The following is a 23,286-nucleotide window of genomic DNA, read 5'->3' on the forward strand; positions in this document are numbered from 1 at the left end:
AAGATCGATACCAAGAACAAATAAATTAAATTTCTTACCTTTCAAAAGGTAATTCCCCTTGTCGCGGGTTTCAGACACCAGAAAATATGTATGTGTGTCTCTCTTCATGAGTCGTGAATTCAAAGATCGTTTCGTATCAGGAGTCAAGGTTGGGAGAGCATTAGAATTTCAAATCAAAACTTCAAGATTTCTTAGAACATAGAAATAACATTTATTAACGATAAACTTATATTACTTCTGCCTATAGCGGCCATGAAACATAATCAAGCATCAAATAAATATGACATGCGTCATTCTTCATGTTCAAGCGTCAAGTGCTATATTTTTCATCGGCGCGCATCAAGAGCGCCACCTATCTACCAAAAAGACGGAACAGAGTTAGTTTAATTTTCAAAATTGTTTTATGGTAAGTATTAAAGTGAATTTAATAATAGTGCATAATACACACTTCTGTTAGTTTCTTAAAGTGAAATTACAAGCATGAAGTCGGTTGTATCAATAATTGCTTTATTCTATTCGTTTTTATGTTTGCTGATAGGTCCTTAATTTTTTCTTTGATGGTCCTTAAAAGTCCTTAATTTTCATGTAAGGAAATGTTTACGAACCCTGAAAAGAGTCTTCTGATGCAGTTATTGCTCTTAGTTCCTGCCTATCAACTGATCCAGTGCTTAAAAAGAGGCTATAAACTCTTGATGTGCCATTTTGAAGGATATTCAAATCTTGGGCAACCTCCATTTCTGTTTGACCTCCTTTGATTCTACCAATTATTCTCCACTTATGAACTTCACGTAAATGATGCCTTTGAGCTATAACTACTGAATACTAATCACTATCAGAAACCACATTCACTTTAAACAGTACTACAGACCGGAATTCCAACATGTATTCATTTTGTCTGTGACTACCTTGTCATTCACAGACTTTGCATATTTCCAGCGCTAAGATATGCAGGAAAGTGCAATTTTGTCTTCACTTGTATTTAGTTAACATAAATTACAGCCTTGGGCATTGATTGCAACATTAAATTAGTGAGCATATTTTTTCTCACTATCCTTTAATTTTGATGACCAGTGTAATTTCCACTAATAAGCTGCAAAGAAAATTTTTAGGATAAAGTGTTTTTTAATACTAATGAATGTTAAGTTATAATTACAAATAATGCATGGCTGTACTACAACAGTGGCTGTTGATAAGTTAAAGGATAGAAACATTTTAAGGGATGTTGCCTTATTTGTTAGTAGTGTAGCTTCATAGAAAAGTTTCTCCGTATTGAAAAAGGTTTAAAAAAAGTGCACTTTCACAGACATCTCACCAAAGTTGTGGTAGTGTGGTCTACTTTTAATCCCTAGATAAAAGAATATAATAATGAAGGTCTTAATAAATATAGATCACATTTAGTAATTAAGTGTTAGATCATTATTTTGTAGTTGCAAATAAATACATGTCATTTTGCTGTAAGAAAAAGTGTAGTCAAAATAATCCCCAAAAATTGTTTTCAAGTCACTAATAGATCCCAATCACACTTCATCCATTGCTATAAAACACATTGTTACATTCTAGATCAGCTTTTTATAAATGAGTGAGTCAACTGTGTGAGTGCTCTTGGCAGTCTTTCCTCTGTGTGATGAAATAAAGCCTTTTTTCTTTGTTAATTAGCCAGTTCAGCTTATTGTCCATTGGACTGAAAGTGGATCCTTACTTGCAATGAAGTGTGAACCGTATTTCATTATACACATATCAGTATATACTTTTTTTAATACATGTCAGTGTATACATTCTGGCATCCACCAGTGTTTTGCTAAATTTATTGTGTAGTTGGGTATTTCCTATTTAATATTCATAATACATGTAGTAATAAATGGGAGTGAATTTCTGAAAATTAATTGTAAATAATGTATTTTTGTGCATTTTTAATATTTTAATATTCATTGCAGATTTGATTTACGGGAGTGTATCTACTTTATAGTAACCCTTCTGGAAACAGCTATAAAAAGTAGTACTTCGATTACAATCTCTGGATTTGCCACAAGGTAATATATACATATTTTTAATTTCTTATACTGAACTTTTTATATTTATTTTATTAAATTCAATGACCACAATAAGCAATTATATTTATATCATTTCTTGAGTGCTACTATTGGGGTTTATGTTACTTTTTCAATCACTTTTTTAAGAGGATAAAAATAATTTTGTGCATGGTGTATTTCTTTTGAATTTGTTTAAAACTTTGGTTTTTTATTAAATTATAAATTGTGACAATTACCTGGAATTAATAAAAGGTCATTTAAATTTGCATGTACTTCAAAGTATTAAGCTGATAATTAAATAAATATCAGTGAAGTTAAATTTTATTTCGAGGTTGTATTCTACTTCTGTGCTACTATCTCTCTCTCTAAAGTTTCTGTTATATAGTGTCTTGTATCTTTTTATAATGTTTTATTAGGGCTGCCACGCTACCTGGAAAACCGGGAAAAGTCAGGGAATTCGAAAATTGACCAAAATATTCAGGGAAAAGTCAGGGAAGTTCATACAACGATGCCGCCAAAAAAAGCGGTTTTTGCGCCAACGTCGGAAGAGATAACTTTTTTGGCGAGTTATGTATCACGTGAGTGTCATTCGGGTAGCTGGCATAGAGCCAATTTTCGCAGCTCCAATTTGATTGTCTTTTAGAAAGGCAAAGCAACTTTCCCGCAACTTTTGGTTTCCAGTATTCTCGAGAATCGCATGTGCAGTGCATGAACTAAAGAAAGTACCTGTTCTCGTATAAAACAAAATGGGTTTAATCCTAGTATACGGTACCATGGAGGTTAGAATCAAAGAATATGTATTGTAAAAAAGGAAAACCTCTCTGCAACAGACGTGGCTCCGTTCCATCATAGAGGGAAACAGCTGTGCATGTCTGATATATCTGTCGCCGAAGCTCGAAACCGGTGTCGAAGTTCGAAGGTCACGTTATCAAGAGTTCATAAAATGAATATCGTTTAAAATTTCTTGAACGACTTGCGCTAAAAAGACGTGCCACGCACGTCGAGATGCTTTTGTCTCAAACTGTGAGCGACGTGAACACCACGTCGATAAGCATTTATCGCAAAAATGAAAATAACGTGGTGCACACATTGCCTAACAACGAGATTGTTTATTTCTCGAGTTACAGCTCTGGATTGCACTCGCAGATGCGGAGCGGCGTAAATGAGACACTTTACCGCTTGTTATATTGTAGCGCACGGCACCGCAACCGTGAAGTTTAGTCTTAGCGCAAGTGGTTAAACTCTAAAAGAAAAGAAAATATTTTTTGGCGCAAGTAAATTAATTCATGGATTAGTAATTTTCAGGGGGAAAAAAAACTATGAAAATCCGTTTTTAAAATTATTGCGTGGATTTTTCGCAATAATTTTAAAAACGGATTTTCGTAGTTTTCTTTTTGTCAAAGAGCGTTTCTTCTTAACACGTGTTTCTCAATTTCCTGTACACATCAAGATCGTGAAGAGAGAAATTCTGGCCGCCAGGTTCCGTCGCCAAATCCCTTGGCAAATTTTCCCTCCGCATTCTAACGGCGTAATAGCATTTTACTTGTATGGAACCTTTTCTTCTTTACATAGACGTTCTTTGTTTAGAATAATAATGGGCTTTGGCAACATCATGATGCGCAGTAAACGGGTCATTTTGGTCTTGGCGACAATTTTCAAAATCGTGCCAAAGCCTTACCGTATACTAGAATTTTACCGCAAAATCTTTTTAAACCTTTTTTTTTCTTTTTAATAAATACCTTGCCATTTTGAAGTAAAATAAAAAAATAGTAATCAGTCATCTAGGCTAGCCATGTAATATAACTATATTCGGTAAAATATCATTGATTATTCTAATTCAATTTTTAAGTAATTATTTTTATGTTATTCATATAATTTAATGTTGCTTCTTCCCTCTAAATTTATTTATTATTAGTAAATAATATTTCCAAATTTCAGGAAATTTTCTCTGGCATAATCCTGAAATTAATTATAGCAGTATGATGACATACCATCACGAAATTTAATGCACATATTTTTTCCTTATGTATGCTGCAAAATAAATATAAAATACCTCAATTTATTAAAATAGATTTCTTTCTTTCGTTTAGCTGCAGAACGTCTGCAAAAAAAAGCCTTATTTTATTCCAGATTGGGAAGATTCTAATCTCAATCTTCAGTGGAGAAAACAACTCCTATTATAATTATATTTGTGTTTTCAAGTGTTAAGGTGCCTTTTAAGAACATACCTCATGCAAATTAAATTTACCTAAAATCTAACCTAACTATTTAGCATTGTGTTGTGATTTATAAGGACCGGATTAACCTCGTGTTGAACTGGTGATGATCATGAGTAATAATTAAATAAAACATACATTTGTTATCCAATGTATATATCTTAAATTTTATTAAGTTTCTTAAGTGGAAAACTAAACAAAATTATCAAACAAAGTATACCAAGAATAATTAAGAATAAATGTCCTCTGGGATTTATTGAATAATTAAGTGAATTTGCTACACAATACAAGTAATACCATAATTAATTTACCTCTTAGCACAGCCAACGTACATTACGCGCATAGACTGGAATATTCTTGAAACACACCTGGAAAACCTGGAAAAGTCAGGGAATTTCATTCTCCTGTTTGAGTGGCAACCCTGTTTTATATATATATATGTGTGTGGAACTTACAAAATATTCAGTTGTGTTCTTTTAATGCATAACCATCAGCTTTTTTGTTGGGGGGGGAGTATTTTAATTTAAAACCTTAAAATGCATCAAGTAATGTGTCACAAAGTTAATTTATAAATAAAGAAAGGTGGAAAATGCTCTATTGTGTATTTTTTCCTCTTTGATTTTGTTAGACTTATCTTACATTTATAAATTTAATTTAGCAAAAAGAGCTTTTTGAACATTTTAATGATTGGTAATATTTGAAAAAAAAAAAAAATTATATATAAGATATAAACAACTGCAAGAATGTGGTTGAACATGTCGATTAAAACAAGAATTCTCAGACTCCTAATTGAAGAAGAAACTGTGTTGCATAAAAGTGATCAGACACTTTTAATTTCTGAAAGTGGTATCAAAAATTTTAATTAAAACAAGATTGCATTTTAAGTATAAATTTGTTCTTTGCAAATGTATATACTTCTCTAAATAAAAACAAAAATTGAACTTAAAACCTATGTGGTATTTAAAAGCTGAGCTAAAGGTAGAAATAAATATACTCGTGGTATTAAAAAATACCATTTCTGTGGATGCATTGTTTTGGCTGCTAAGTTAGTTAAGCTTTCTTCTCCTAGTATCTATTCTTCTAAGTAATATTAATCCAGTTATGAGCACAAGCTTGCATAAACATCATTTAATGAGGATACTTGATATACAGTGCATGAAGAAATAAAACATTTTAGTTAATTATTAGGTACTGCTTTCTACAATATTTAGTTCTTGGGTATGAAACTGGAATCGCAACATCTAATGTCTTCTGTTTAGACTGTGTAAGTTATGTCATCGAAGTCTCCAAATGCTGTTGAGACTCCAAATAAAATTATGCTATAAATGTGCAATGTAAATTTATGATATTATTTTTGCATCAAAGCAAGTAGGAAACACTTAATAATAAATTATGTCCTTAAATTCTTCAGTAGTATCTTGATACTGTGTTAGGATGGTGGTATATTTTAAAAAATTGTATACAAAGAAAAATTAATTGTAAATTATTAGCAATGATTTGGGATTAGTTAACTGAAAGCAGTTAACACTTCACCATATATCAATATTTACTGTGTATAAAAATAATTAGTAAATATTAATAAATGGTAAAATGGGTAACCAGACAAAAGCCCACTGGACGAAAACGCATGCGACAAAAGCCCGCAAAAAAGACCCCACTGGGATAATTAATTGCCCACACAACTAATACCCACACCGATGAAAGCACACATTGATAAAAGCCCACATAGATATAAGCCCACACTGACAAAAACCCACACCGATATATAAGCTATGTTAAAATGAATTTTTTTCCCCTTTTTTCTTCAGCTGCACAAAGTAGATTCATGAATAAAGATAAAATAAATTAACAGAGGGGGTGGCAGGAGAGCCATTAGAGGTTGGTAAGAAATAAATTAAAGATGATTTTAGATATTTTTTGTTAGTTACTAGAAAATAACAATATCTGAAATTGCACTTGTAAGTGAAGTTAATCCCTCCCTTTTTTTCCCATTTCTTTAGTCTAGTTCTTGAATAACTTTTATCTAAGTATTTAATTAGAATTTCACTTATTTTAAAAATTTTAATAACTGCAAAACGAAAGGAATTAAATATTTCTTAACCATGCTGGAGATGGGAAAAATGAGCAATGCGCTTACCGGGACTCTAACCTGAACCTCTCGAATATGCGGCGAGTGTGCTAACCGTTACACCACGAAGGCATGCTGGAAGGAGAGAGAAAATACTATCCTGTTTTGTATTATTTCAGTACTGTCAATTCTACTTTCCGTTTCCACACTAGAATGTAAATAAGTTAGTAAGTAAACGTGTTTAGGATGCAAATGAGGTAAAAGTATTTAAGGTGAAGCTTTTGAGATCGAAAGAGAATGCGAGAATTGGCTACATCAACTTCTGCTGTCAGGGTTTAGCCGTTTGCGGCCGTTGCGTTAAGAGTGCCAGTAAGTTAATTGTCTGAGAAAGCCTGTTAGGCTAATTTTGAATTTCTCTATTTAATTTATTACAATGAAAGTTAAGTTTATTAGATGTGCTGATACTTTAGCAACTCAATATTTTGTCGATTGAATTGTTAAAATATCAATACAACAATTTTAAGTATTGTTGTGTGGTTGCACTGATACTTTAGCAACTCATTCGTCTATACTGAATAGCTAAAGTATCAGCACATCTATACAACAATATTTAAATGAAAGCAGTAAGCATAAATATGTAGAATGAAGTAAGCTTTGTAAACAATTTTATAGTGCTAACTTAATTTTGATATTAAGCACTGATGTAAACAGATCGTGTTTGCAAACACACCCTAAAAGAACATCATATACATCAGTGTTTCTCAATTGGATTTACTACAAGGACCGGTAAAATATTTCGGCATGTTCTCGCAAACCGGTAAGTTTAATAATTTGACCCATTAGCACTATTTTTGGACATATAGCTGGATATTTCGCGGACCGTCGGTTGTAAAACACTGATCTACATCACGTCTTTATCAACTGGAGTATGTAATGCATGATGCCTGTACTCATTACAATAAATAACGCCATAAAACATCCACCTGTACAACTATGTATCGCTATGTATACCATGTAATATAATGCATTTTACTTGATCTAATTAACGCCCGGCGGTGTCAGAACTTGTAATGTTGGCTGGAGTCACAATTTCATCATGACTCGAGGACGCCGGAAGATTGTTGGTTTTCTAGTTTGCGTGTAGAGCTAATGTCTACTTACTTTGGGTAAATATTAGGCAACCCCTTCATTTCTACGTAACATAACACCACAAGCAATGATCTATATTTTAAGCACGAGGTGTACACTTGTAAATAGTTCTCTTGAATAAAAGGTTTCAACCTTTATCCTTATTCTTATTGTTACTGAACATCATGTTGATTAGTGAGTTTGGTTTTGTTGGTGTATGTGAGTACGGCAAAGCCTCAAGGGCTATCTGCCTGAGGGGAGGGATGCCTTCATGGAAGACTTTCTGAGAGAACTGGCTCGTATACAACATACATATGGGGAAAACCACAAAAACGCCCATGCAGCCAACCCGTCCACGAGATTCAAAAACTCGGACTGAACTACTAGTGTTCCGTATCTCATCTAAGACTTAATCATTTATTTTCAATTCGCAAAACTTTTAAGACATTGTTTCTTTTAAAATAAATCTGGGAAACAGTTCAAATATCGGAAAAAATGAATAGTTAGATGAATAAAAATTAATAAAAAATGGAATAAAAGCTGTACATTAAGAGAGCATCATTCATCCAGTTCTTAAGCTTTTCATGTAGGCACGAGGCTCACCAGCGACCAAGCGGTAAAAAACGCTGAACACTGGTAGTTTGGTCCGTGGTTTAAATCTCGGTGGAAAGGCTGACTGCATGGCGCTTTTGTGGTTTTTCCCTTGCGTAACATGCTTACGAGCGAGTTTCCTTTAAAACATCCTTCACGAAGGTATGCCTTTTCATGCTGAGTTCGAAATAGTGTCGTTTCATCCGCTGCCGTCCTCACTTATTCTGTCTTTCCCGTTTCATTCGCTGTTCAAAAAGTCAATTTATGATTAAGAAAAGATGTATTCAGACGAAATGACCCTTACTACAATAGCCGGACTTAGCCTTTAATTTCTAAAACTTAATAAACATTTCCTTTAGATAAATTTTATTCGAGCAGAATAATGAATTTCGGGCATGTTCAAGAGGTGTGTTTTTGAATCCAATTCCATTTTTGTCATATAGTGTCCATTTTTTAATTTCACATACTTTTAAAAAAAAATAGAACCACTGTTCCTCTGCTTTGACAGAAAATCAAAATGCAGCAAGTGTATAACTAAGATGCACATTATAGTGAGTCCTCTTTAAACGCAACCGTTTGCTGTTTTAAAGGATTTTGGGATTTTGGTTGTAGATATGATGGTCTTAGAAATGTGATATTCACTGCAATGTTTGTTAATGTTCACAAAAAATACAGGTCTCTTTCAAAAGACGACCTCTTAGAAATGTCGTCAATAGATATAATTCACTATAATTATTTTCTAATGGATAATGGAATTAATTTAATCTAATGTCAATTAGAAAACGGCAATTTACAATAGGAAGATTTAAAAGCATTATAACTGTAATTAAGAGCACTGTAAGTTTTCTTTCACAATCAGCTGTTATATAAGATTAGCTGCTTTCTATGTATTTTTCATGTTTTATAACTGATATCCATAAGTCTTGAACAAATATACAGTAAATGCAAGACAAATTATTAAAAAAATTGCAATTTGAAACATTAATACTAATTTTCTATTACTATACATAATACAGTCAAAAGTCGTTAATCCGGACCTCAAAGCTACTAATTTTCTGCGCATGCGTCAACGCATAATGCATTCACACATGCGCATAGGCATTTACGCATGCGCGTTTAATGTATAAGCTACGCTAAAATTATCTATTTCAGTTAATGTTGCAGATTGTGTTGTTTGTTCCTTAATCATCAAATTGGATCCGGCTTATTATTTTTTGCAGACTGTTAGAGCAATTTTATAAGAGTAAGCTTGAACTTTCGATTATTATGTCAAAAAGTATTTCCGATTCTGGATCTGCCAAAGGATCTACAAAGCGAAAGCATGTTTCGATGTCCATCAAACAAAAAGTGGAATTGCTGCAAAAAATGGATAAAGGCACATCCTTTGTTTTTCTAACCATTCTGAAATCTGTTTATCAATTTCACGCTGCTCTGCAGGAGGGGAGTGTCGCGGCGCACAATGAACTGGAAGTTGATCGTCAGCACTATCCTTATCTTCAGGGCAGATGTTTTTATTTTATTTGGCTTATAATTCCTTACTAAATGTAGTATTTCATCTAGATGTACTCCGTCTTTGATATGATTTAAATCAAATTCCTCATCATTATAATTCGCTTCCAATAGTGAAGAAAGTGACACAGAGGTTAATGAAAACGAAAAAATTTCGATTGACAAGTTAGTCGGTGTTCTCAGCCCAGCAATTTCAGGGCTTGAACAGCAGAATTTTGTAACTAAACAAGAAATTATGTCTGTTTATAGAATTAAAGAGAAAGTATTATCACATAAAATGAAGCAACTTAAACAATTTACATTGAAAGAAATGTTTAAGAAAGCAAATAAATAAATATTAAGCTTTTCTTTTTGTAAATTTTGTTACCCTTTAGATCATAATTGTTCTTTATTTCATAAATTACGATTTCATATTTTTGATTTTATAATTTCTGCATGTCATCTTACCAGATTTAAACTGATGATTTATAATCCAGAATCACCGAAGTCCCGACGAGTCCGGAGTAAAGACTTTTGACTGTATTATTAACGATTGATGAATTTATATAATATGTATACTTAGCATCTAAAAACGATGAACTTTGAATTTGATGATTGTATATGTTCATATAGTTACAAAGTTTTATTAGATGTTATTATATGCATAGTTCTTTGTAATCTTCACAAACTCTTATAAAATGCTACATATTTATTACTATAGGTTGAAATGATTGTACTACTTAAATTTGTAGATATGTTGACTTCTAAGAGTTGTTCCTTCCTCCCAATAAATAAATAAATAAATAAAATTAAAAACACTATTCCAAATTGCTGTAGTTGAAAAATTATGAGGTTACACTTGAAATTCATTTTCTGACAGGGTGTCAGCTGACAGTTTTAATTTATTCAGAAATCTGAAAGAAAATATTTCTAGAAAATCGCCAAATTAAAATTGTCACATTCAGAAAAGCTTTCAATGAGAAATATGTTTAAACTTTGATAATAAGCTCAGTCTAAAGTAAAGAATAAAATATATCTTAGCCAAGTTTTCATTGTGCTTATCTGTTTTAATATTACCAAACTAAAAAAGAACTAAAAGGAACTAAAGGAAAAACTAAAAAGGAAGAAAATATAATTCATGTGTTTTTTAATTTAAAAAGTTAATAGTTTTAATAATGAAACATAATTATATTTAATCTCAGCCATATTACCTTAAAAATAGCACATGAGAAACTCTACAATGATATTTTTCATTTTCACATACACATACCAAAGTTAAATAAGTAAATAAATAATAAAATGCAATTTCAGATTTATCATCGAAATGTTATAGCTAATCAATCAGAGAGCAGAAAGTTTGCTTTCAACCTAATAAATTAAACAAATAAAGTAGTGATAAACTATACAAACATATATATTTGAGACATTAAAATTCAGATCTGAATACTCCATTTATTATAATTAAAATTATAAATACGTTTTATGGTAATAAAAACCGTAAGTGCCTTTTGATTATGTGCGCATTTATCAGCATTGGCTTATGTCATTGTGGGCTTTTATCAATGTGCGCTTTCATCGCTGGGGAGCTTTTGTCGCGTGTGCTTTCGTCCAGTGGGCTTTTGTCTGGGAACCGGTAAAATGTTACTCAAAACCTGTCATTATTCAAAACTAAAAAAATACATGAAAGTTAAAGGTCTATTATGGAGTGCAGTGAAGCATTGTCAAAGATAATTAAAGTAATGGCACACTTCATATTCCCAAACTTGAAGCAGAACAGCATGAATTCATAAATAAATTTTCCAGTAAAAATAAAACAACGCTGTTAGTAATACAATATAATTGGAGAAAATTATAGTTGGAAGTAATAAAAGATTTGTTGGAACCATGCCAAAATCATTAAACCATGCTCTTGAAAACTAATTATAAATAACAAAATACATTAAAAAAGGGAGAAGATTTTATCCGTTTAAATTTTTATCTTGTATTATCCTGTAGCTTTTCTTTCAAGATTTTTGCTCTCAAAAGAGGAGATATTAATATTTAGTTCAGTATTTTATATTTTGAGAAAATGTTTATTTAATATAATAAGAGGAATTTTTCAAATTAGGTAAAATAGCAGCCTTGTTTTGGGATAAATTTTGAATAAAATTCTGTTATTTTTAAGGGCGATAAGATGTAAGCCTGTCTTTCACTTCTTGTGATGACTGTATTTACATTTAATGCAATGGTTGGAGCAAAGCTAACACGAATACAGCACTGTCTGTTGAGGAAAATAATAATGAAGTGTCTAAAATTAAGACATCAGAATTCTAAAACCTTTAGGAAGAATTGGATTTGAATTTATGTCTAGCCGAAGATAATTGTTGGTTTTTATCTTTTTCAGACATAACATTTGTGTTCCTTGAGACGTAGTTTGGTTGATATATCTGAAATAATGAATTTAATTGATAGGTAAATGTTACATTTCTGGAGAATCTGTGTAATTTTCTAACTGATAGAAAGATAAAATAAAATGAAGACAAGGTTATTAATATTATTTTTATTTAAAAGGGGATGGATGTCTAATTTAAAAGGATGGAAACTTTTTTAAAACTTTATCAATGATCATAGGAGAAAATTTGTTAATCGCAACTAATTTAAAGTAATTAAATTGCTTAGAAAGCAAAGATTCTGCAGAATAAAACTTTGAAAGAAAAATATGCATAAGAATGAAAAGAAGTGATTTTTTTTTTGTCAGCAAGGAGACATGATTTAGCATGGGAAGACAGAAAAGTTTACAGTATGATGCTGAAATAAACTCACCGTTGAAGATGAATCTACAACTTCAGTCTAACACAGAACTTTATTATCCAGTATTTGTTGTAATACAGTACAAAGTCTGAGATTGAGACTTCAGGGATTCCAGATTTTGGAAATTTGGGGGCTTTAAATACCTGATTTAAACTTCATAAGATGATGTGTAGATATGGGAACTTTGAGGCTTCGCTCACAGGTTAAGTCAAATAGAAAAATGGTGCCCTCCACACCCACAAGTTAAGGTGCAAAAATGTGATCATGTTGATCAGTACATTGTCATTGGTCATTGTGCATGTGATCCCCACAGGCAGTACAGCATTTTGAAATTGCACCTTGGGAAAATGCACAAATCCACCTTCTTGACATTTTCCACAATTACGGAAAAACAGCTACTAATGAGAGCATCTACAGACAAATTTTTGCTGAGCACAGGCATAGTTACAGGAGTTATGTTCCCATATATACAGATGGATCTAAGTCAGCTTGCCGTGTTGGCATGTCATTTATAATTGGTGACCACATGGAATGCAGACGTTTACACGACGCTTCCTCTGTCTTAACCTCAACCGACTGCCATATATTATGCGCTTTTGTACATCTCAACGCTGCACCATCGAAAATTCATTGTATATAAGGACTCCTACAGTGCATTGAAAGCTTTAGAATCCTTTTCTAGCACTGAGAATCCTGTGATAGTGGATGTTCTCAAGTTGAATATTAAATTGACATGTGGTGGATTTGAACTTCTGTACTGCTGGGTCCCCGGACATACAGGAATAAAGGGCAGTGAGCTGGCGGATATCGCAGCGAAATCAGCTGTTGAAATGTCCGGCCGCCTGATCCCTTTTAAAGATATCCGTTGTGTCATAAAAAAGAAGATCCGAAAGAAATGGCAGCAACTTTGGGACATTCAACTTCATAACAAGTGGAGAAGGGTGAAGCCTAAAATAGAGCACTGGGATACTACTAGCAATCGCAGGGAGGAAGTTCTTTTGACTCGCCTTAGAATTGGTCACAGTAGAGTGACACATAACTACCTTCTGAAAGCTGAGAACAAGCCTGTTTGTGCAACTTGTAATGTTTGTCTTTCAGTCTATCACATTTTAATTGAATGTTCATATTTTAATAGTCTTCGTGAGAAGTATTTTAATAGCTGCGACCTGCCTCTCGACCGTTTAATCGGAAGAGAGGTCAATAACAATTTGTTTCACTACCTCAAGGAAACAGGTTTCTATTATTTAATTTGAATTTTGTCCTGAGATTTTATGTTAGATTTTTAATCAATCACATGTTTTAGGATTTTATATCTATACTGCATATCTCATTATCTGATCATAACCAGCATTTTCATCCCACCATTTCATTATCTTTTTACTTGCCACAATTTTAAAAGTGCTGTTGTCTTTAGACTTTTTTTTTTCTTTATCTAAAAGCTATAGTTTTTATGTTGAAAAATGAATCCTGTGTCTGGCGCATATGGCCTCTAGAGCTTTGCGCCATATATTTACTACCACCACCACCATGGTGCATGTGACATTAGTACCAGCAGGTGTCTGAAAGTGACATATAAGAATCTCAGTTAGTTGGGAGAAAATTTCTCCCCCCTTTTTTTAGTATTATATTCTCCATTCTAAGACTTTCAAGGGTGGTATTTTTTATGTTGTTATAATTATTGTTATTGCTGATTGCGGGGGTACTGGTGTTCTCGATCTTAGACCATTCCAGGATTTCAGACTTTCTACTGTGCTACTAAAAGTAGTGAGAAAATAATTCTTCCATCTTTTCATTAACTTTCTGGCTAAGTGAGTGGTTGCTAATTTTGTTATTGACAGGATCCAATTCCTCAGCTACAGCATCAGTAGGGTTAGGCAAGAAAATCAGCCAGTTTTCTAATACTTATTGAACTCAGTAAGTGTCACCCAAAAGGCTGCTAAAGGAGATAAAATCTAGCAAAAAGTATGGTAGAATCCGTATTAACTCCTTAACTGTCACGGAAAACATGCAATATTTACTAATCAAAACACTATTGTTTAATAATCAAAACACTATTGTTCTCATATTCAAATTCCACACCCAAAAGCTTTCTTGTTTTACCCAAAATTTTCAAATCAAAATGTGAACTCAGGACTTTTAATATCCTTTTGGCCTGAACTTCACTTTTCCAAAACACAACTACAGTCAAAAGTCGTTAATTCGGAATGATCTATAATCCGGACCTCAAAACTAAAAACTTTCTGCACATGCGCCGCATTGACACATGCGCATAGGTGTTTACGCGTGCGCGTAAGACCTTTTATGACTGCGCATATGAGTGTGCGCAAGTGCAGAATATGTTTTCGCGTGCGCATTTTATGTATAATGGACGTATAAGCTAAAATTATCTAATTATCTATTTCAGTTAATGTTGATGATTGCGTTGTTCCTTAATTTTTGAATTGGATCCGGCTTATTATTTTTTGCAGACTGTAAGAGCAATTTTATAAAAGTAAGCTTAAACTTTCGATTATATCAAACAGAATTTCCGATATATATTTGCTAATATGTAAAGGATCTAAAGCGAAAGTATGTTTTGAAATCCGAAATCTGTTTATCAATTTCACGCTGCTCGGCGGGGGAACGCCGCGGCGGGCGTGTAATGAATTGGAAGTTGATCTGTCAGCACTATCCTTATCTTCAGCGCAGATGTTTTTATTTTATTTGGCTTATAATTCCTTACCAAATGTAGTATTTCATCTCGATATGCTCCGTCTTTGATATGATTTAAAACAAGTTCCTCGTCATTATAATTCGCTTCCGATAGCGAAGAAAGTGACAGAGGTTATTGAAAACGAAAAAATTTCGATTGACAAATTAGTCAGTGTTCTCGACACAGCAATTATAGAACTTGAACAGTGGAACTTTGTAACTGAACAAGAAATTATGTCTGTTTAATAGAATTAAAGAGAAAGTATTATCACATGAAACGAAGCAAAACTTAAACAACTTACATTGAAAGAAATGTTTAATAAAGTAAACGAATAAATATTAAGCTTTTTCTTTTTGGAAATTTTGGTACCCTTTAGATCATAATTGTTCTTTATTTCATAAATTACGGTTTCATATTTTTAATTTTAGAATTTCTGCATGCCATCTTACAAGATTTAAACTGATGATCTATAATCCGGAATCGCCGAAGTCCCGATGAGTCCGGATTAACGACTTTTGACTGTATATCATCAACATAAACCAACAGAATGACAAAATCTTTAAAATGATAGACACAATTACACCACTCAAACTTGATAAACCCTAGGTTACATAGTGTTCTATCCAACTCGTAGTACCATAATCACCCACTCTGATGCAGACCATACAAAGCTCTATCTAAACGACACACAAAAGTTTCTACATGTAAATTTCCTCTGATAAAAGAGTGTAGAGATAGGCACTTTTTACGTCACACTGTATATGTATTTGCTCATCCAAGGTGTGCAACTAAGAGAGAGAAAAAGGGCCTTATTACTGAAAAGTTGACTACAGAAGAGTAGGTTTTATCATAGGTATCGTATTTAATTTGCCGATAACCCTGAGCCACTAAACGAGCTTTAAAATGAATAATGTTTCCAAATTCATCACGTTTAATGTTAAAAATCCACCTGCAACCTAGTGGAGTCTTGTCTTTAGGAAGTGGAACAAGATGCCATACCTTATGCTTTCGCATGTTGGCCATTTCCTCTTCCATTGCCTCTATCCATTTAAGCTTTTCTGTGGATTTCATTGCCTGGTTATAAGTGTTTGGAATTAAAACCTCTAGTCAGCTATCTTGGGTATATGACGTTGAAGGAGTGCCAGTTAGGTCGATTTCAACACTAGAAGTATTGCTTCCCTTGAAATCAAACAAGGTAGGATCATACTGAATATTATGCTCAGTGCAATACCTTTCTACATCATTTGGTGATCATAATCCATATCATTGCAACCATATGTTCCTCTTAAAGCATCAAGCTCCTCTAAAGCTAATCCAATTTTCTTCATTGTTCAAAACTGCCTGTGTTTCTGTGCACTTTTTAATATGGCGTAACATCGATTCATCCACGAATAGCCTCCAAGTACTTGACGCATTGTCTGTGACATTTCTTTTTAGCATAAGATGCTGGACCCTGCATTTTTTTTTTTTTTTCACATTTTGAGCTCCATATATCCCAGTTATAGTTTGTAAAATAGATGTCTCAATCCACGAGGTTCCATCTTTCGAGACATATATAGAACCTTCTTCATGGTTTTGAAAAAGACTTCTTTCCCATGCGTATTTTGAATTGGGTAAATCATGTTTTCTTTTTGATCCTGTGCCTTGTACATTAGTAGAACCTAAAAAAGTAGTATATCTGTTTTTTGACAATAAGTGATTCATTTTGTTTTTAAAAAAAATCAAGTACATCAGAAATTATTAAAAAAAATAACAATACACAAACAAAAATATTTCTTACCTATTTCAGCTGGTGTGGACGCCACAATTTTCGATGACGAAATATTTGCTGCAGAAATACCGATGGGCTGAGAATCTTGGCCCAAAGATTGCTCCTCCGTGCTGTCTTCAGAATCACTAGAACTGTTATTTCCCTTAAAGTTTTGTGGAGGCTCATAATTCCATATCATCATCAATATTATATATTCTTCAACATCGGATTCATTTTCAGATAAATCCAGTAAAAGTTGTACAATTTTTTCTGGACTCGTGTATCATGGCCTTCAAGCTGCCATTAAGTGCACTTGAAAGAATGAAATGCCACTAAACATAAACTGACTCAACTACTGCAAACTAATGACTATAACATTTTGCCAAAGAGGGGTGGACTGTTGACAGGGAGGCGGAGAAGATGGGAAGTATTTTCTGTGTAAATAAATAGAGAATGAAAAGGAATGTATAGGCCAGATGTTTTTCCAAGAAAGGGTGTTTTCTGAGCAGAAGTATACCCTATTGTAAATAATCAGTGAATGAAAAGAATGTGTATACCAGATGTTTTTCGAAGAAAATGTGTTTTCTGAGCGAAATAACACGATAAATCTACCCAGTATTACTAGCAGTCAATATGACTGCTCATAACTAATAATAGTTTTGTTGATTTTAATTTTATTCGATTTATATTTGATAACAATAATTTTTTAGGAAAATACAAAAATGTGTGACTTTTTAAGATAAAGGGTGTTTTAGGAATCCATGGTGAAATGACGAAAACAGTCAAAATGACTGCTGTGTTAAAATTATTTACAAACTGAAAATATTTAAATTAATAATATAAGTGCTAACATATGAATGAAATTATAGAAACATCAAATACATTCACTGTAATAGTAGAAATTCACTTTAGTGATAGAAATGGAAGAAACTTGCCAACTCTAGTTCTAACCTTCTGTGTATGTGAGTAGTTCCTTACAGCTAAGGCAGAGCAATGGACATAAGTTCTGGTTAAAATTAATTTTCATATTTGTTTATCTATACTACTGGCCACCGACTTTGCATAAATACCTGGTCTAAGTGAGTACAGGATGTGGCAAGATGTAAAGGAAGAAAATTAGCATTAGCCCAACTTAGTAAAACTGATATGTCAAAATTATTTCTATTCTTTTCTCATATATCTCTTTTGTAAGATTTATATGCAGTAAGCTTCAAAATGTAATAACAAGAAGAGGGGATGTATATAAATAGTTCTTATAATTGAATGTATGTGAGGTGGTACTGCTCAATAGCTGAGCAGTAGGTAAAAAAATTTTGCTGGCATAAATCATAATTACTGATGCAGATTTTTTTTCTGGGCTGCAGCTACTGGAAGTAGATACAGAGAAGGAATCCGAACTACTTCCTTTGAGCAGCTATTCCATTTCCATCTGCAGTCCTATAGATAAATAAAATTCATATTGGCAAACTGTGTTTACTGGTGCATCAGCCTTTATATCATATCCTAGAATCCTTTATTCATATCCTAGAAAATTAATTTTTTCTTTAGCAAAATTACATTTAGATTGTTTTAATTTTATATTCTCTTTCTCGCATATATCAAATATTATTTTAATATGATTTAAATGTTCACCAAAACTTGGAGAGAATACTATAATATCATCAAAATAATTTAAAGCAAATTGAATTTGATATTTGTTTAAAATTTTTCTAAGAGCTCGTTGGAAAACAGCTGGGGAATTTTTCCAACCAAAAGGTAATCTAGTAAACTCATACAGTCCAAAATTTGTAGTGAATGCCAATTTTTCAGTATCCTTTTCATTTAATTTTATATGCCAATAGCCTGATGCCAAATCCAATGTAGAAAAGATTTTTGCATTTGTTAATTGATCTAAAACAGCATCAATTCTAGGAATAGGTTCAGAATCAGTTTTAGTAACTTGGTTAAGCTTCCTGAAATCAATACACAATCTGCTTCTGGACTGCTCGTCTCGCTTATAAGCTAAAGTTACAGGAGCAGCATAAGGACTATAAGAAGGTTTAATAATTCCAGCTTTTAACAATTCATCTATTTGTTTTTTAATTTCACTGTTATCTTTAAGAAATGCTCTATATGGTCTATAGGCTATTGGTAATTCAGAAGTTAATATAACTCTGGGAGGTTCAACCCTTATACAACCAACATCATATTTACTTTTTGCAAATATATGGTTATAATCATTCAACAATTTCTGTAATTTACTATCAGAATTTTTACTATTTTCAAAATAATTACCACAATTTTTAGTACTAAGATCATTTTTACATACAAAATTTTCGCTATTGTCAAAATATTTACTAGATTGTTCAGCACTGATATCATTTTTACATACATAATTATTTTGGAAAAACGTGCCTACTTTAACATTTTTACTTACCTGTTTTCCAAGCTGATACACTTCATAATTATAAAAATTCAATTGTAATTTAAATAATGAAACACATGGTGATGAAAGCAATAAATAATTCAAATTTGAATCTACTACATAAAATATCACATTATTTTCTATTTTACCTACTTTACACTTTACTTTGATTATTTTCTCTATATGAACTTGGCTAGATATTGAAAATATTTTATCATGGGATTTCACTGAAATTTCTCTAAATTTATTACCAATTTTGTTAAAAATTTTTAACGGTAAAACGTTAATTTGCGATCCCGTATCAATAATACTGGGAATTTTTTCCTGTCCAATTTGGACATTTACTTTAAAGTAATATCACTTTAACTTCTCTTTTAGGAACTGTGTTATAATTAATAGCAGGTAATTGTGGATATCGAATTGGCCGATACACATACTGTAGAGGTTGGTATTGCACTTGTTGATAATTAAAAGGTCTCACACTATAGAAACTTTGATAAGGAGTGTCTTGCACTGGTCTGGGATAATAGCACCTCGGAACAGTTTGCCTTGGAGAAACAAATTGATAATTATTATTTCCTAGACCATCCAATGGCATCTGAACTGGAAACAGTTTCCTAGCAAGAGTAATCCAGTCTTTCGGTGTGTCTATTTTTTGCACTGTTAACAGCATTCTTTGAGACTCAGGAAGTCCTTCCGTAAGTGCTTCCACCATTGCGGAATCAGGTAGTTTCAAACTGGCTCCTAATTTCAACTTATTACAAAAATAAACATCAATATTATTAATTTCTCGTATTTTAAAGACACAAAATCACTAAAAGTAACAGATTTCGATGTTGTGAAGTATGTCTCGAAAATATCCTTTATGTTGTTCCAGTCTTTATCTAAACAATCACGTAAATAGAGGGTTAAAGCCTCTCCTCTAATACACTCTGAGAAAACAAATTTCTTTTCCTTTTCTGGAATGTTCTTTGTGGCACATTTCTCTTCAAACAATAGAAGATATTTGTCTATTGGAAAAGTTGTACTTGTGCCGTCAAAAATAGGGAATTGAAATTTCTCTGTATCCACAATAGCTACGGATTCTTGTTTATCAGTTGACATTTTTGCCGTTTTTGAGCGTGTTAGCATTCCAATCACAAAATCTTGAATTTAAGAGTTCACATATACATTAATTTGAACACTAAAATCAATCACCTTAGAAGCACTTGATAAAACGCATAACTTTGGAACCGAAGTAAAACACTTAAGCACCTCCGGAAAAGAAGCAAAAGCATAAGACGATCACACACTGTCTTTGACCCACTGTTGAATTTAGAAGTGCGTTAGAAATAAATCCAGGAGCTTTTTTCCCACGTAGAGAATAAATCCTACCAGCTAATTAATAGCTGTAATGTTTTCAGTTATTCCAACACATCGTGGGCGAATGGTGAGGCTATTCCATTACATGTTCTGGCAGATGGTTGACGAAGCTATAATGATTGAAGCACGGAGAAAAATGATGACTCAGGACTTTTCACTTTTAACAGCATATCTTTATTTTATTTTAGAGCAGTATTCAGTAATTGAATTATTAGATACGACTGTCTTTAATACGTTATAACATTCTAACAAAGAAAGAGGAGCATAGCGGAGGAGTTAGCAGAACGAAGGCAAGAAGGCATCTGTGAGGCGAACGTATGACGCAGCATTTATATGAAAGGTTATGTAACTGAGTAGCTTCTAGAAAAATGTAGAAAAACTTATGACACAGCATTTATATGAGGAGGTTATGTAATAGGTGTGAATGTTCTAGAAGGTACTGGTTTAGGGGACGATCCTGAATTGCAGAAAATTAATTAAAGGTTGCTGGTTCGCAAAGAGCAAAGCCATCGTATTTTTTTTATATTTTACATATATATATATGTGTGTGTGTGTTTTGAGTTTTTTGTTATTCTTCAAAGTATATATAAAGCTCTATATTTGAATAAATATCATCAAAACTGCAGAGGGATCGTTAAACCAATGTTGTTTTCAAGCAAAAATGATAGGCAAAATCTAACACTATCTCAAAAATGACTCCTATTTATACAACATTGATATTTTTCTAAATTTATGCAAACATCGGGTTAAATAACTATATAATTTGTTTTAAATTCTATTAATGTGATCAGATCTCTCAATCTCTTGTTTTTTCGTTGTTAGCCTTTACTAACAAAATGTTCTCCAGCAATAAATGAAATTTATGAAATTAAACAAATTATGTTCTCCTGCCTCTAATTATTTTCAGATTAATTTTTCTTATTAAATTTTATTTCATCTGAATTGTATTTTTTCATATTATATTTTATTGCTCACTGTCTTATTTAATTACATTTTATCTGAATTTTATTAATCTATGGTAGACATATATAAAATTTTATGTGAGGATTCAAGCAATGTTTAATCACTTAATGTTTGTATTTAATTTTGTGTATTTCAATGTATTATGCATTATTAAGTTTAATAAGCAATAGCCATCCTTCACTACTCAGAATTTTTTCACTATAAAAGTTTTAGGAAATTAAAAAAATGAAATTATCCAAAGAATATAAAATTTAAATTATCCAATTACATGCTGATATATTTTACATCATAAGTGAATTACGTTTAGTAATCTGCACCAGACATTACAAAGTGAATTCAAGTCAGTTTCTTTGAAATAGTATCACTGTGCATTGTAAAAAATATCCCAGATTTATCTTAAAAATTTATTAGTTTTTTAATATTTCCAGGTTTGCTATGATTATAATATAATAATAATATTTTTAAATTATATTATTTATCTTTTAAATTGCTTTGTACAGTATATTTTCTGCCACTCTGATTTTTCCCCCCACTTTAAAAATCAAAATTTGAGATTTATCTTGTGATCCAAAGGTAGAATTATGTACATATAAAATAGTTCTTCTCAAAACTGTGTCACTGATTTGAAGTACAGTTTTATCTAAAAAAATAATAACAGTAAACTTGTAAACCAGGTGTTAAGTATTATAATTCTGTATTGAGCGTATGACTTTCCAATGATAACTGTTTATAGTGCAAAAGAAAGAATTTGTTACTGTTCTCTTATTGGGACTGGATTCAAATACTGCCAAAAGCTGATGAACGGGCGAAAAATTTGAAGCATGAAAATAATAGCAAAAATAATTACGATATGGTTAAGTTGAAGAAAAATCCAAAGGGAAAAATAGCATATCTTTGTAAAATTGGAAATTTTTTATGTAAATTAAACAAATTACCAAAGAAATTGTAAGGGGGAATTTGTATAAGGGCTGTATTACATTTGTTCCAAATGACCACTGAGTTTAGATGTGTGCGTTAGTTCCTCAGATTTTTATAAATATTGTATATGCTAATGCAGCCGATCATTTTGTTTTACATGACAGACACCATTGAAGAATCTCTCTCCTCTGTAATGTTGTGGTTAAGGCACATCCAAATTTAACAATTTAATTATTGACAAGAGTAGAGAAATTGAGCCACCTTAATATGTTTGAAAATTAACAACTTCAGTCAATTTTATTTTCTTTCTATTATTTTCATAATATTGCCTGTTGCATTCTTCCCTTTTTACAGTTAAAATTTTTGCATGTGGAACGGATATAATTTTTGGTTGCGATTCATCAATAGCTACTTCACTTTAGGAGTATAAATGTAACAAAATTTAGTATTTAGGTAATCCACTATATTCCTAATCTTTCTTATTCTGTCATCTTTATTTTCCTCTTCATTATCCGTAAAATGTAGAAAGCTTGAAATATCAAAAGGCTATCGCGTGCCATAAGTGCTGGCAAAAATTGGAGTACTTATTGCATATCGTTTTGACCAATACATATGCTGTTTTGGCTTCTTCATGTGTGACATCAAGATGCATAATGCAATATAAGCTTTCATTTCATCAGAACTTGCAGGAAATCACTTTTTTTTTTTTACAAAACCTTGATTTTCTATCCCTTGTCTGCCATATCTCTTCGTCTCTTCTACTATAGTGTCCCAAAAATCTTCATTCAAGACTTCTTTCAAAACATCTAAAGGCATAGGATTACTACCTAGTCTACGCAGGCTCAAAGGATTAATTCCAGATATTTCAGAAAAACTTTTTATATCG

At 32.2% G+C, this 23,286-nt stretch overlaps 1 protein-coding gene across 1 annotated transcript in view; it reads left to right on the forward strand.

Annotated features, from left to right (window-relative positions):
- LOC118183496 (proline-, glutamic acid- and leucine-rich protein 1-like) overlaps positions 1–23,286 on the forward strand; it is a 223,786-nt gene that overhangs the window by 145,597 nt on the left and 54,903 nt on the right. Inside the window, exon 11 of the mRNA XM_085819090.1 lies at positions 1,935–2,030. Within this exon, the coding sequence (XP_085675216.1) occupies positions 1,935–2,030 (96 nt within the window). The remainder of the gene's footprint in view (positions 1–1,934; positions 2,031–23,286) is intronic.

Source organism: Stegodyphus dumicola, chromosome 6 (assembly GCF_044657685.1).
Source record: "Stegodyphus dumicola isolate Sdum_Otavi_A_Nest chromosome 6, ASM4465768v1".
Lineage (NCBI taxonomy): Eukaryota > Metazoa > Arthropoda > Arachnida > Araneae > Eresidae > Stegodyphus > Stegodyphus dumicola.